The sequence below is a fragment of the Centruroides vittatus genome, unplaced genomic scaffold, assembly GCF_030686945.1.
Source record: "Centruroides vittatus isolate TY-2023 unplaced genomic scaffold, ASM3068694v2 contig_1154, whole genome shotgun sequence".
In the NCBI taxonomy this organism is placed as follows: domain Eukaryota; kingdom Metazoa; phylum Arthropoda; class Arachnida; order Scorpiones; family Buthidae; genus Centruroides; species Centruroides vittatus.
In genome coordinates this window covers 2,540,783-2,558,034 of record NW_027120741.1, presented here as the reverse complement: position 1 = coordinate 2,558,034, position 17,252 = coordinate 2,540,783, and the positions used below count along the sequence as shown (strand labels likewise).

At 26.2% G+C, this 17,252-nt stretch overlaps 1 protein-coding gene across 1 annotated transcript in view; it reads left to right on the top strand.

Moving 5' to 3' along the window:
- The first annotated feature begins 870 nt into the window (after positions 1-870).
- LOC136979327 (tropomodulin-like) overlaps positions 871-17,252 on the top strand; it is a 36,699-nt gene continuing 20,317 nt past the window's right edge. Inside the window, exons 1-4 of the mRNA XM_067275277.1 lie at positions 871-1,055; positions 2,220-2,372; positions 4,165-4,324; positions 6,516-6,653. Coding sequence (XP_067131378.1) covers positions 2,247-2,372; positions 4,165-4,324; positions 6,516-6,653 — 424 coding nt within the window. The 5' untranslated portion in view covers positions 871-1,055; positions 2,220-2,246. The remainder of the gene's footprint in view (positions 1,056-2,219; positions 2,373-4,164; positions 4,325-6,515; positions 6,654-17,252) is intronic.

The following is a 17,252-nucleotide window of genomic DNA, read 5'->3' as shown; positions in this document are numbered from 1 at the left end:
TATAAATAATGCTTAAATTATTCTTTTTTAAATGTAAAATGTTATAAACGAATTTTTTTTTAAAGTAAGAGGATTATTATAAATATTATAATCCTATTTATTTAGAAATGTATATTAAAAAAACCACTAGTGTAGCTAATGATAGTTGAATTTATTAGTTGATATAAAGCTGCTAAAAAATAATAATAATATAATTAATTTTAAATTAAATTTAATAATGACACAAATTTTTGTTTTAGAAACATTTATTTTAATAAAATATACTGTAATTTAAATTTATTTGTTAACTCTACACTAAACTTAATTTCTGGCTAAGCTAATAAATAAATAAATAAATGCTTATTCCATATATTTCTGTAATTTCAAATGTGTTATTTAAATAGGGGATTTTCACGTATGTAAAAATAAAATTAAGTAAGCACTCTTTGTCGATTTACTCATTGATAATAATACTTAAAGAATTTTAAAGTGTAATTTCAAAATTAAATAGTTCTATTTAATTATACAAATTCAATAAATTCCTTAATACATCCATTGTTGTTGTAAAACGTCTTTAAATTAGCTGAAGTTTTTTTTTCTTTTCGATTTTGCATTAGTATTGTGTTTTTAAAAGATTAAAGTGCGTTGCAAGTAAGAAACAACTCAAAGAAAGTACGAAAGTTTTCTTTGAAAATATATATATATATTTTATAATATATACAAAGGAGACAAAGTGTATAAAAATCGTGAGAAGGTTATATAGCACTTTACAACTTTTGGTTAAGTAAAAAGAGAATTTTATTTTTTTCTTCTCCTTCTCTACTTCGGATATAGGTCTATAAAGACATCGAGCCAATGGCTGCTTCATTTTAAACATCGCTGTGACGTCACGTTAACCTCTTTCGAGCGGAGTTTTGTGTCGACTGCGAGGCGTGTGCTGTGTTGAGTGTGTCTGTCGGATACACAGGAATCGAGTTTGACAGGTTCGGTCAACACAACCGATTGCACTCAATTTCCTCACGAAAACATAAAAGGATTTCATTTTCTACTCTTCCTGCATCCGCTATTGTTTGAAAGTGAGTATTTTACCTGTTGTTATTGATTAATATATATATTTTTTCTTCTGTTATCATTCTCTGTTTTCTGGTATTAAAAATAAAAGAAATTATATTATTTTGCCGGTGATAAAAATCTTTCCTTTTATGGATGCGATGAAATCGAAACCTGAAAGTGCAGGCGTCATGAGAAAAGTTCTAATTCCAGGATGGGTCGGTTTATTTATAGAGAAGGAGCAACTGGAGGCGAGTCGCGTTCGACTGGACTGTGTGTTCTTTTTTTTTTATCTCTACAACTTTACGTGCTGTAGGTGATTTAAATAAATTGCTCCTAATTGAATCCAATGTATATTCCTCCTTTTGCCTGAAAATAGAGTTATTCAAAATGATAAATAATACTCCACTCACAGCCATGGCAACAAAATGTTGATAGAAATTCTTTTCTAAGTTTAAAAAAAAACAAAAAAATACACACACAATATATAAAAGCCTATATAATCTTAAACATGTTGATAAATGCAAGTTTATTTTGTAAACAAAAATAAATCACTACAAAAATAGCTTCTGTTATAAAAACAAATTTATTACTTTTTTGGTTTTTAGTAGAAAAAAATTGGCTGAAATATGTAAAGAATTTAATTTATTTTAATACTTATTTTAAAATAAATTAATCTTATTATTAAGCTTTTAATAATCCCATTCGGAATTTAACTTTAATTAATTTTACAATTTTATATATTCGATATCTTGTAAAATAAAAAGGAATAATAGAATTTATTAAATTTAATTTTATGTACAAAGCTTTGAAGATTTTGATTAATTACAAGTTTTTAAGACAAGATACAATTTTGTGATTGTAAGTTAAGTAATGAAAGTTTTTGAATTGAATGCAAGCCAAGTAATGTAATGAAAGAAAATTGAAGAGAACATTTATAAACTGACCTTGTACACACAAAATTTATAAATGATTTTACCTTCTAACCAAGTTATCATTATCTAAATTGATATTAAAGAATCTTATTAAGGAATTTTTATAAAATATATATGAACTAATTAATAACTTAAAATTTTTTAAGTACTTGAAAATTGATTATTTTTATGATTTCTTTAAAAAATAAAATGTATAAATATATTTCTTGTGAACAATTATTCGATATAAAAATTTGCATTTACTTTTAATTTTAGAAACAGAATAATTTTCTTTAATTTAAAATGGCATCCAAACACAAATTACGTCGTGCAGATACTAGACAACTTGCAGAAATGGATTTCGATCAGCTTCTTGCATTATTATCGCCGGAAGAAATAGAGGAATTAGAAAATATGGTCGATCCAGATGTAAGTATGGATATAAACAATAAATAAAAAGAATTTTAAGATATACCATAATAATTTTCTAGAAATACCATAATATCTTTGTTATTTATAGTTTTGTATGTTAAAATGTAATTGAATTATAACTTGTTTTTTTTTAAATATAATTTTAAATATACTTTTAAAATATTTATAGCATAGCTTAGCATACCTAGTTTTGAGTGGTTGCTTGATTTTATATACAGTATACTAAATTCTGGTTTTGCTAGTAGAACTAAATAATTTGCATGCATCTATAGGATATTCACTCTAACAACTTTTACATAGCAATTTTATAGTTTGTTGGCATTTCAGTTTGAAAGTTTCAATTCTGAAATTCGAAGCATGTATCTTTACAATGAAACTTTGTTAGTGACAAAGGTTGAAGCTAAAACTGGTAAAGACTCCTTTCATTACAAGCTATAGAGAAACTTGCAATTCTAATCAGCACTATTGGCTATATTCAAACTCAATATTTCACTGAATGTGAATATTAAATATTTAAAAATTTACATTGACATTACAAAAAAGGAGAAACAATCTATTTAAAATATCTGTATCATGGTTTAAAACATGATGATAATACTTTTTATGCTTAAAAGTGTTATTAATGCATTCAGAAGGTTTGACTAAGTTTCTATTTAATAGAAATGCTTCACTTGGAACAAAAAATAATAACACATATTTTTTAATAATGTATTTTAATTGAGTTATACAATTTAAGGAGCATTCGTGAATTAAGGTTATCAAAATTTATATGTAAATATTGTAATTTCTATAAATTATATATATATATATAATAAAATTGAATTTATTATTAGTAAATATCATTTATATAAATATAAAATTATTTTGTAATATTGTCCTATTTATCTATTATGGAGGTTTGTTAACCTATTAATTTTCCAAATAATTCAAAAAATATTTAGATAAATTTTAAAAAATTCATTAAGAATGTTATTCCAGTATTTTTATCAATTTTAAAATTATTAATTTCTTGAAATTGGCATAATAAATATCTACAGAATCATTTATTTATTTAAAACTGTTGGTAAATATTGCAATTCACAAATTTATTGATTGTTAATTCTCTGCTAAAATTTATTCAAAAACATTGAAAACTTAATTAATAAATTTATTACTCAAAACATTTTCAATCATATTAGAAACAAGCTTGAAACTAGAATATGATATAGAAAAAATAACTACCTATAATATGATTGGAAAATGCATAGATAACAAAAGTGATAATACAGCATCGATTTTTTGATTTCTTTGAATAATTCTAGCAAATTATTATCAATAAAACAGGAAATTATAATAATGAATTTTTTGTCAAGAAAAATTGCTTTATTTATTAAGCTACTTTACCATTAATGATGATATAATTAGTTAAATTATCTGGTTATGTTATTTTTATTAATAAATTTATTAATAATCTAAATTAAATTTATATTCAAGTAATATCATAAAGAAACTTTGTTGGAAACAATAGTTTTATTTAATTTAATTTTTCATTTTTCGAAGTTATTGATCACGGCTATTTTTAAAACGAGTCAAAAACAAACAACTACCATAAATAATATATTGCACAGAGCTTTTTATAGTTTGGTCTACAAAGTTTATTGATAAAAGATAGGTATTCCAGATTTTTTATTGGAATGATGTTACGTGTTGTATTGTTGAAATTGAAAATACTAAATCTGAACTAGATGCACTGTTTAAATTATTTAATGATTTTTATTTTGTTTTGATTTTATAATGTAATTTGGTGTAGGATCCACTTATTCCTCCTCATCAAAGATGTAGGGATCAGACAAAAAAAGCTCCCACAGGACCTTTAAATAGGAAAAAGTTATTAGCTTATCTGGAAAAAATGGCTAAGGAAGAAGAAGATTGGCCAGAAGAACAGCCTTATCAGCCAGGAGTAAAAAGAGGTACATTTATCAAATGTTACTGAACATTTAGTATTATTGAATTATTAATCTTCTAAACAGTAATTATAGTAATAGTAAAAGTTATAGTTTTTTAATATTTTCAATGGAAGAAAGAATTTAAAAATTTTAAGGAATAGAATGATTGATTATTTATTTTTTAAAACTATAAATTGAATTTTATATTTTATATCTTAAAAGGTTTTGAATATAAAATTTTTTAAGTAAAAGTTTGTCAAATTTAAAATATTGTAATTCAAAAATTCAGAATTATAGCTTCATCTTTTATGGAAACTTTGCAGAATATTTTATTGTTATTAATGATAATCCGAAAAACTGAAAATAAATTAAAAGATACTTTGCTTAATTTTTGTAGTCTAATTTAGCAACAAATAATATTATCGGTTTGTATTATATATATTATGATATGTACGATATAATATTTTTCAATGTAATTTAGTAAAAAGGAAGCTTAAAGAAAATAAAAAAATTAAGATGAAATGAATAGTTAGGAAAATGTTGGCATTCTTTTTTACTCTATTTTTACCATCTGTCATTTTCTTTCCTTTTCATTTTGTTTATATTCCTACAAAGAATGAAAGAAAAAAATTCAGAAAATTGATGAGGTAGAAATTTTTAAAATGAGAGGCTGTCCAAACAAATTAATAATTGATGAACTTTCAGTTGCAATGATGATGACAGTCACCTTGTATATATGAAAAATATTTCGGAAGTTTTTCTGAAAAGTATGTTAAATATAAAAACTGATTATATTAATGATGATACTTATATTAAAAAAATTATGTTGTTTGAAAGAATGTTTTATTAAGAAATCTGTCAAGGAGTAGAAAATGTTATTTTTAACCAGATTTACAAAAGTTTTCTTATTAGATTTCTATGTTGAAAATATTGTTTAATGTAGAAATTTAACATTGTCTATTCTACACACAATATATTGGAATTATGTAACTTGCTCAACATTATTTAATTTGAATTGACATACAACACAACAATAAATATATAAAATTTGAATGCATAATTTATCAGTCAAACAAAAACTGTATGTCTAACAAAATGTTTGCTGGTGTTCGGCATTTTGTTATATACACTATTTTAATTTAAATTTCAGTTTAAATAAATTTTATTATAAATTTAAATTGTAATCAGGGTTGTTGAGAGCTTATATGGGGCCTGGGAGTAGAGTGGATTTTGCCTCTTAGTGAGCCCCTTTAGCCTTTTGTCTTTTGAAGAAATGAAATATATAGACTGTTTCTTTATTAATAAAAAGCAGTCTTAAAGATTTTATTTTCTGTTAGTAAAAGTAATATTCATTTTATAGGGGTAGGAACAGACCCAAATTAAGCCTTTTAGAGGTCCTAGCACTTAAAAGGTTTTGGTGCCCCCATACGGTGTATAAGTAATTCAAAATATAAACAATAATAAGACATAAAATAAAATTTGGTTTTTTGAAATGAATGACACCAGAAAATACTTTAATTTTTTCATTTTATGTGGTGGGGTCTGTTTTTGTTGACCCTGCTTCAGCTGCATCGTTTGCACCATATGGTAAATCAGACAATGAAAAATTTCTGTAGTGCCTTTCTTTCTTTGATGCTCTAAGCACATGCTTATTTTGCCTAATGTTTAATCCAGCTTTGTATAGGAATCATTAATAACTCCTGAGTTTTCTCCAGGCCTGGGAGAAAATTCCAGCTTCTCCCTCTCAATAGCCCTGATTATAATCAGTTTTTCTTGAATTTTCATTTTTGCTTTATCTACTAGAATAAAACATTTTAGGAATTATTATTGAATCTTAATTTGAACTATTTTAGTTACATATAATTATTAACGATGCATTTATTTATTAAAATACTTATTTAGTTGTAAATTTAATTTTTAACTTAAATAAAATTTTCTGAAATGTTTTTAATAGATCTCATTTTTTATTTATTTATTAAAGAATTTTATTCTTTTACAAATTTTTTAAATTTTATAAAAAAAAGAAAACAAAAATTTGATTATTAGTAAGCAATTTTTTAAAACCACAATTGACATGTTTTTTGACAAGCATTATTAAATTTTAAATCATATAAGATATTTCATGATTAATTTAAATTCTCTTTAATTTCTTGCAAATTCCAAATCTCTCTCCTAATGTATTATTAAGTATTAATATATTAAACATTGAATTTAGGAAAAGTGTGGGTACCAAAAGATGAACCTAAAATTAAAACTAAAGAAGAGGAAGATTTAGAATATGAATTAGATCTTGGTGAAGAATATGAAAGTGCATTATCAGGAGCCACAGAAGCAGAATTGGTAGATCTTGCAGGTAATTACTGCTATATTAAATTTTTGAAATACATTTTAATCTTTGATTTTAATTTTGATTTTTATCTTTAAAAATAACAATGGTTTTAATTATTAAGAAATATATAACATTATTGTTAACTTTCTTACATTTATTCACTTAAGTATATAGGATATTGGGCTTTAACATCAACATCTATAAATATTTAAATTTGTCTTAATACAATAATACATAATTTTTCTTTAAAATATTATATACTTAGCAACATCAATTTTCATCTAAAACTTTAATTTGTTTTGAAATAGTAAATATAATCATACTAATATATGAACCAAATGTATTAACAAAAGATGAATTTTGATAATTAGAAATTATATTACACAGTTTTAAATATAATAGTTGTTCTTAACTAATCTCTTAAATGTATTTATTATTACACATATTTTAAAAAAATATTAACTTTTAAAAAATCAGTTATTGTAAATAGCATATTTTAAATATTTATATAAATCTTAAAGTACAGTCAAACCTGTTTTTATGCGCTCTTTTTATGTGCGATTTTTATTTGTGCGATTTTTTTAATGCGAATTTTTAATTTGTGCGGTATAGTTGGCGACTAGTCTCGTGCGATTCGTCATGTCTCACGCTGACTTATTATAGCTAAATAAACTTATTATAGCACAAATGCACTTATTATAGTAATATTATTGCATGAATATTCGAAAAATGAAATAATTTACTTTTTAAGTCAACAAAACACCACCTGGACAAAAATATGTAAAACAGACGATAGACCAGACGATGCAGTCAAGTGCTGACATCTGTTGTCAATAAATTCTATTTCGTACGGTTTTGAGTTATTTTCTATGTGAGACTTTTTTTATGCGGTCCCTGTTGACCGCATAAAAAAATTATTTTTTTAATTGTGTTGCGAAAACTATTATTTACAGCCATTCGTGAAGTTTCGTGAGATTTTTTTTAATGCGTTTTTTTTAATGCGGTCCCTATCCCCCGCATAAAAACAGGTTTGACTGTATATAAGGTTCAGTTTTTGTTAAGATAGAATTGTAACTGATATATAAGGCATTACTTTTCATTATTCAAATTCTTTAAATATCACTGGTGCAATAAATAGATATATACAGTATTTATTTTTACATATTATAATGAATTACTGTATTAAAGTTATTCATAAATTGTATATGGAAAATTCATTTTCTCCTTTATTTAGAAAAATATATTCTTACATACAGCATGTAATATTATATAAGTATCAAGTAGATGTTTTTTATTGTTATATTTTTAAAGAACTTTTTGAAGTTGCTTTGCATTATTTACAAGTATTTTGCTTAAAAACAAATGTTTTATGCCCATCTTTTTTCACATTAAATTAAGAGTATCAATAAATGAAATTTTATAATTATTCAGAGTTAACACATTTTCAATGTGGATAAATTTAGTTGTTTTTAGGAAGTTGTTGTCAATCTTTAATATATGTTATAAGTTATTAATGTTGTTAATATTATTATGTTAATTATGTATATTAGAAATTTAAATGATTTGTAATAGAGAAAGTATGTATATTTATAACACAAATGTTAAAATCAATCTGTAAATTTTATTACTACTGTGTATTAAATCAAATTATAAATATTAGTAGATAATATTTTATCAAAAATATCAAAAGTTTGAAAAGATGGAATACTAAAGTACCATTATTATTTATATGCTTATATACTTACTTATATATTATCATTAGTTATAACAAATTTATTTTTGATTGTAATTTTTTTCTTGTTATTTTTCCTTAAATATTTTAAAGCTAAATTATTCTAAGGGATTATAAGTTTTATGTATATTTTATGAAATTTTTATTTTAATCATGATTTTCTTAACTCAAAATTTTTTCTCTTTAATATGTTCAGTCTTATCCCACTTTAAAAAATGAAACTAAAACATTTCTTATCATTAGGAATTTAAATGTTGTGGTTTATCCAAGATAATATGTCATAGTTTGATGTACAGTATTTCAGTTGTTCATGGCATATATTTAAAAATTAATATTTTTAAACATATACTTTTCATTCATGTATTTATTATTGTATAGCTTAAATAATAATTTCCAAAACATTATAAGTATTTTTTAGTCATGACTTTATAGTAGTCAACCAAATTAATTTTCTAGAATAGATATAATTATTATTTCACTTGGATATGCACTTAAATTAAAATGCTATATAAAGTAAAAGTTTTAAATATAAATCACAATTTTAATAATAAAGTATATCATTTTGAAAAGAAATGTTTCTAGAAGTACCATATTTATTATACAATAATACAAATGGATTTTGGATAGCAACCAACCATTTTCAGCTAAAAAAGATCAATATAAAACTATAAAAATACACCTTAATATTTTAAAAATTTGTTGATATATTTACTTTCTTCAGAATTGATGACTTTGTTGGCATGAAGTCAGTTTTCCTTAAATCATGTCTGTTTCAAAAAACTTGAATTAGCAGTTATTATTCCTAAATTTACAATGAAAGTTTTACATTACAAATAAACTAATTTTGTTGGCATTGTTTTGGCAAATTTTTTTTATCTCGATTGATTTTTTAATAAATGCTATTTTTCGTGTTAATTTGTTATGTTACAGGATTTTGAATCGGTTTAATTGAAAAACATTTCTCAAATTTTTATCAATGCAAACAATTCATTTTCAAAACTAGGAAGAGAAATCTTTAATAATGTATATAAATAATGTTAACTTACATTATTTTGTTTTGAAAGTTTGTTCATTTATTTTTATTTATTATTCTTTATTTACTTATGAAAAAATTTGAGTTTTTTCTTACATTCATATTCATGAAAGATGCAATATTCTTAGTTTATTTAATTACTAATAATACATCTTTTTCTGTCCATAAAATATTTATATGTATTATTCATGAATTAAATAATTTTGGTTTTTTTGGTTTTAAGAATATACATTATAATAAAAAAAACATAAACTGACAGGTAAATATAAACTTGTGGCAACCAATATGTGAACTTCCCATTGCTACCAGATGGAGCATAGAAGGATATAAAAAGCCAGTTCAAGCATGTGCCCAGCACCTTTTTCACCATTTGTGATTTCTCATACAGTGACCACAATGATTGTGAACTCTGAACTTTTCGTTGGCAAACGATGCCACATTGGTGACCTGAACATGATCCAAATTCATCTGGACATTCATGCCATCAGACCCAACAATTGTTTTCTCTTTGTAATCTGGTTCACCATTTTTCTCATTTTGTGCTATTTTGGCAATCGCACAGGACCACTGAACATTTTTCCAACAACTTCCTGTGTCCATGCTAGGTAAGTAAAGCATTTTTTTGCTTAAAGGAATCTTCATTTGCTCATACATTAAACCTCATTTGGCTGTTTAACAATTCATGCTTTTCACTTTAAAACTGAGTATATTACACCCTCATTCCATTGTTCCATAAGTCACCATGCCGCTCAGCAACCAGCCAGATGCAATGGCAGTTAACATTGCTTGCATTGCGGTAAAGCCTCCACCTTTCTGGAAACCCAGCATGACCTTATGGTTTGTGCAGCTCGAAGCACAATTTGCTATCTCAGGAACTTCTGCAGACTCGACAAAATTCAACTATGTAATTTCAACAATTGAGTCCAATGTACCTAATTCCATCAGTGATATAATTTTTCAGCCATCCTCTAATGGAAAGTATGAATCCCTCAAAAAATGCTTCATTGAGATACACTTGGAAAGCCAGGAATCCAAAATTTGCATGTTATGGAAAGGTATAGAGCTAGGAGACCAATGCCCATTGCAGTTATTGACACACATGCGTTCACTCACCAGCAAGGTGATAGGAGAACCTCTATTAAAATCCCTGTGGTTATCCAGACTCCCTGTGAACACACAAAGCATTCTTACCATGCTAAGCAAAGAGCTACCCCACTGGCTATGATAGCTGACAAAATCTTGATCTCATCATTTTGCAAAGCATGAGTTCTACTTCTTTTTAGCAACCAGCACATTCTTCTGGTTTAGAGCAACAAATAGAACAACTCACAAAGCAAATCAGCAAACTATCAGCCATCTTATATGGCAAATGATCACACAAAAAGAATAGCATCGTTCCACATATAATGCCAGGAAGTGTAGTCAGTTCCAAGGCCATCACCACTGGTTCAAAAAACCAACAAACAATCAATGCTTCTATCACATTAATTTTGATGAGAGAGCTAAGAAATGCACACTGCCCTGCTCCTTTCAGGTTTCAGAAAACTAGCAGAATGGTCATTGAGACCAGCAGTTGTGACTGCTCAGTTGACCGAATATTTATGGCCAACTCATCAGCTAACATGAATTTTTCAGTTGACATTGGTGCAGACATTTTGGTGATCCCAAATTCTCTCTCCCCGCAAGCAAAAAACCCTGAGAAGTTAGTTTTCTTTGCAGTCAACAGCACAAGAATCTCAACTTATGGCATGAATCTACTTTGGACTTTAGACTTCAAAGAAGTTTTCTATGGCCATTTTTTATTACTGACATCACTCAACCAATAATCGGCATCGACTTCCTAATGCATTTTGATCTCCTGGTAGACACACGACATAACTGCCTCATAGATGCATCCACTCAGCTGAAGTCTGATGGTAAAGAACAGCCCAAGCCAACTCTATACCTCAACTATCACCTCCTTATATGGCAAGTCTCTGTTCCATCGATTGCTGGCAGAATTTCCATCAATAATGAATCCCTCGTTTGTAGCAACACAAAGCAGCAAGGCTACAATGTTTTATCACATAGAAACAACAGGCCCACCAATATTTTGCAGGCTAAGGTGCCTTCTCTGGACAAATTCAAAGCAGCCAAAACAGAGTTCAGCTATAGGCTGAAGCAAGATATCTGCCACCCATCAAAGAGTCCATGGGCAAGCCCACTACACCTTGTTGCCAAGCGTAATGGTGACTGTCATCCCTGTGGTGCTATCTGAACACCATTATGGTGCCCAACAGGTATCCAGTCCCGCACATCCAGGACTGCACTCAAGTGTTAGAGGGATCTATGATCTTCTCCACACTTAATCTCACTAGAGCATACCACCAGATACCTGTCCACCAGCAGATATTTTGAAAACAGCAGTCTCAATGCCTTTTGGTTTGTTTGAATTCCCAGTAATGGCATTTGGCCTTCGTAATGCAGTCCAGACCTTCCAGAGGTTCATCAATTAATTTGATATTTTTGTTTATACTTGTTGGAAACCTGTACTTAGAAAGATAATAAAAATAACTAAATAATAATTATAATAATATTATTTTATTTTTATAATTATAAATGAAGTCTGCTGTAAGAACAGATTATATCAGATCATTTAATAAATTTGAATGGACAATATGTTGTAAATTTTAAATATATAAACTGAAATGTTATATTAAAAGACTTTGAAATGTTATGTTATATTAATTTCAGATGTTTAAATTCATACAATGGTTCTTTCAATACAAAAAGTATGTGTATTTTGACAGCATACTATATAATTATTTAAATCTCTGAGCCGAATGATTACTGTATTAAATTGGTCTATATTATTGTTACTAATAATTATTAAATACCGAGTAACTTGGTATTTAGTAATTATTAATAGTTGTAACATAGCCCAATTTAATGTGGTAATCATTTGGCTCTGTTATGATCATTGGACTTTAAGATGTTTATATATGTATATTTAAATCTCCAGTTGCTACAATAACCCAGTTTTTGAGATATATTTAAATCTCCAATTGCTAAAGTAGTTTTTAAAACAAAAATATTAATGACTTGGAAATCTGGTTCAATTAGACTAAATATAATTAAAAATTTCTGCTGAATTTCCAGTTATAAATACTTTTGATAACCTGCCTACAACATAAAATTTATTATAATATAGTAAATTTGGCTGTTGATCTTGGTTATAATTTAATGCAAATTTAAATTTAAATTACTTAATTATAATTTCATAATTTGGCAGACTCATTTAATTATGTTTTTTAAAAAATAATTTTGATATTATTATACAACTTAAAATTTCCAGTTTGAATTATGAAATGTAATGTGTATTTATATATAAAATTTGAGCAAGTGCCATCTATTTTTACAACTCTGCAATTTTTAAGACATCATGTGTATTTTTAGTGTTCTAAAATAGCATTTAGGATAGCAAAATTTTAAAGTTATCTTTTGTTTATTTTAATATATGTTTATCTTATATAATTTCCAACAACAATGTCAAAATTACATTAAAAAATATTTTATTATAAATAGTTTTAATATAAGCTACTTTATGTAAGCTCACAATTACTGAAAATAAATGACTAAATTTATAATAGTAGAATTTTAATTGTAAAATTATTCATCTGTAACAATCTAATATTTTAAATTAAATCATGAATGTTCAATTTTCTGAATAATGCTGTATTAATTAACATACATAAAATAGCAATTACTCTTAAAACAGAAGTGTTTTATTTGAACTAATAAATAATATATTATCAAATGTTAACCAACAATGAATTGTTTTAATTAAATTTTTTAATAAAATGTTTACATTCTGATGATGAATCATTTAAAAGAATTGTTAGTATAGGCTCTATTTTTAAAAAGCATTACTTAAAGTGTGTATTGGAAGAATACAATAATTAAATTAATATCAGGTTGTTCAAAATCCCATATATTTATTAATTACAGATACAGAAATAAATTTATTATAATTGCAAAAATAAATATTTCTGGAAAAATTTTTTTACCAAATAGTTATTAAAATTCCTGAATATTTATTCCAAAATTTTATTTAAAACACCAGTATGATAGCCTGATGATTGAAATGACTGAGTTATAAAGCTAACACCGAGAGATCTAGGTTTACAAGTCAATTTCTCAGTTTTGTAGGTGATCTGGCCAAATTTATTTAACCCATCCTTTACTACCAGCTACCTAGCTGTACCATTTTATTCTTGCCAAATCTATTATGGGAATAAAAAAGGACTTTTTTAAGGCTTGCAGGGCAAAAAGAGTTAAAAAAAGAAAAACAGATTTGATCAATCAGTATCAGTGTTTAATAGTAAAACAGTAAATTTTTATTATAAATTTCACATTTTAAATAAAATTATATATTAGAGTTAGTATATATATTAAATATATAAGTTAAATTTAATATAATTAATTAAATGTATATTTTAGTCACATTACAGAATGCTACACTAACTAATGGGCTACACTAACTAAATTAAATTGTCAAAATACAAGAGAGTAATATTTATTTTTTCTCTGTTAGAATAATTCCTTCTTAAAGCAAAAATTTAGACAGAATTTGTTGCTATTATTATGTTGTTGTTATTCATTCATTATAACATAAGATCTTTATATATTTTTAAATTTTATCTTAAAGTAATTTTTATCATAAAAAATATTTATATTTAAAAATCTGTTTGGTTTAATTTACTTGCAAATAAATTAGCTAATTTTAAGCAAGTTATTCAACTTAATAATTTAAAAACATATATAAATTATATAATGTAGATAGGAGATAAATATTTATGAAATATTGCAGAATATTACAAATTTATTTTAACTTGTATAAGAATGGATATATAAAATTACAAATTTTCAGAATACATAATAGATAATTTCTGAGATTTCTAAAAAAATTTTCTTTTGCATTTTTCAAATACAATCAATAAATGATTATATTTGTCTTGATTAAGAATCAGATTCATTGAAAAATAATACTCTAAATTTCTGGATTTGTAATATTAATGTATATTTTATTTTAAAATACAGTTATTAGATAATTAAATAAGAAAAGTTAGAAATTCAATACAGTAATACCCGGAACTTATGCGATAGGTGGGACCGAGCGATAACCGCGTAAGTCGAATTCGTGTAAGTCTGGGTATAATTTTGCATATGAATACATACAAATTATTTTTAATTGGGGCTGGAGACAACAATAATTTAGAAAAAAAATGTTTAATAAAATCTTAGATAATACATATGTATAACAAATTATATTATTAAAATCATAAACCGAAGTTATTTTGATGTAGAAGGCTTCATAAAATCTAACAAATGATGGCTCAAAGATTTTTTTTTCTCCCGCAGAATTTACTCTTAGCATGCTAATAATTTTTTTATTTCTCGTTTTGTAGAAGAAATGCACTCTTCATTGGAGTCTATATTTTCTAAAATTTGTAACCCCTTTTCATTTTTCTATCAAAGTCTTTAATAATGTTAACTTTACATTCCAAAGATAAAGTTTTTCTTTTCTTGTTTGATGCAGAAGAATCAGTTCTATTTCATTTGGATGACATAGTAGAGTCTCCCAAGTCTCCGTAGATATAATAAACACAGAAATAAATAACACAAAATAAATTGTAGCTATGCGTCAATTCTGTGTGACACGTCTGAACATGTAAGATGAACAATAGTTTGGGGGGAGTGAGTAATCAAGAGTTGCGGTGGCGTTCAAACAAAAGACGAATCGTCGAGATTTGAAAATCACGTAACTCCGGGTTCGTGTAAGTCAGGGTAGCGTAAGTTGAGGTATTACTGTATTATATATGTTATGATATAATTATATCAATGCATAAAGTTTGTTTTTCTGTAGTTATAAACTTCTCTATTGATTGTAAGCATCATCTCTAATCTATATATATATATAATAAATTATAATACAAAAATTTATATATACCTTAATGCATGCATTTATTTACATTGAAAATACTGTTTATAAAAGACAAGATTACATCATTTTGAATCTTGGATGCTTTTTACTTTACATATAGTATTTATATATTTGATTTCACTTTTCTTAAATGTAGATCTTTATTGGGGATTGTCATGATGGAATTTTTGACCAAACACCAAATAATTATTTGGATGTTACTGTTGCTGAATACTAAATATTTTTCCTTTCCTGACTACTGAATACCAAATATTTGCCAAATATCAACTGATATACTTTATAACTGCATGAAAAAAGGCATAGAACAGTGTTTTCCAAATTTTTTCCAACAACTGCTCCCTTTTAGTGCATATATTTCATTACCACTTCCATAAAATCAGTAAAAAATGATATGTTGAAAATTGAATTGTAATAAAAAATTTTTAACTTTAAGAATTTATTTTGTAAACAAAAAATAATTGCTCAAAAGTGTATTAAAGAACTTGTATGTTCAAGACAAGTACAGTACATCAACCCACCATTAATTATAATTAATGATGAACCTGAGGTAAAGAGAAAAATTGCCATGTGAGGTGTTTATGAACACTGAAACAGTTCAATCTACTGGTGTAAACCTATTTATTAAAGAGAGAAATCAGAAGCTTACAAAATTCTTCCTTGTGGTTTTTACTAGTTAATATTTTAGTTCAAAAGTTTAGTCCTTTCAGCTAATGAGTCCCACTATTGTAACTTTGCTGAAAGATCATTGTGGACACAGATCCCTTATTGTCTGATGGTTCCAAGGTGAGTTGTTTAACTGAATCCTCAAGAAAGATGATGATGAGATTTAAGTCAGGCTCTACATTGAGGTTGGTGGCAGAGGTGATTTCAGGAATAGTGGTGTTCAGCCAGAAGGAGAAGTATTTAGGATGGACAGAGTAAAACTTTTACTCTGCAGAGTAAACTTTGCTGAAGATGGCAGTTCAATTACAAAGTTTCAAGAGAGAGATGCAGACAGAACTTCTGTACAAAGTTTCATTTGGAGAAGAGTGTGAGAAAGCTGCACAAGTTAATTGCAAAGAAGAATGGCTCTTCAAGAGGAACAAAGAAACTGATGAAAGGAACTTTTTGTCGATAAAGAGCCTCATGCCCTTCAGACAGAGATTTATAAAGGGTTTGTCCCTTGATCAGACATCCTAATAGGTCTCATACCTATTTCCAGGGATAATTTGAGACCAACTTGAACTATGGAAAAGCTCGATGCCAGCATTTAATTTGATTAATTTGAATTTCAACATCCACTGGAAATATTTACTGATCTTTGGGACTTTCACCTTTAAATCCTTTCTGATTTTACGGATGCACATCTGAATATCACACCGGAATAATGATAAAATAAGACATATTTGAATAAATTACAATATTTTTAAATATCTGAGTTTATAAATGTTTTTTTCAATCTATTTTGTGTTTATTGTTTTATTCTCTCTTCTCTCTCTCTCTCTTTCTCGCAAATAAAATGAGATTATTCATTTGAATAGTCAGCTTTGAGGAAGTATTCAGTCCAAATATCAAATATGTGTTTAGTATTTGGTTTAATACTAAATACTTATTATGGTTGAGTATATCCAATTACAGAATAATGCTGAATTCGGTCCAACACTAATTTTAATTTTTGCTAAATATTTTAGCATTCTATGTAGAATTTCTGCATATTTCATATATTTGTAGTTTAGCATTGTACACAACAACTTTACCATTTAAGTGTTAGAATTTTAAATAAAATGTTTAAAATATATAACATTTCAATTCTTTATTTATTTTTAGTTTCATGTCTCTGTTATACTGTATATAACAGGGAAAGTGTGGCAGTTGGTCAAAAAATGATTCCCGAGA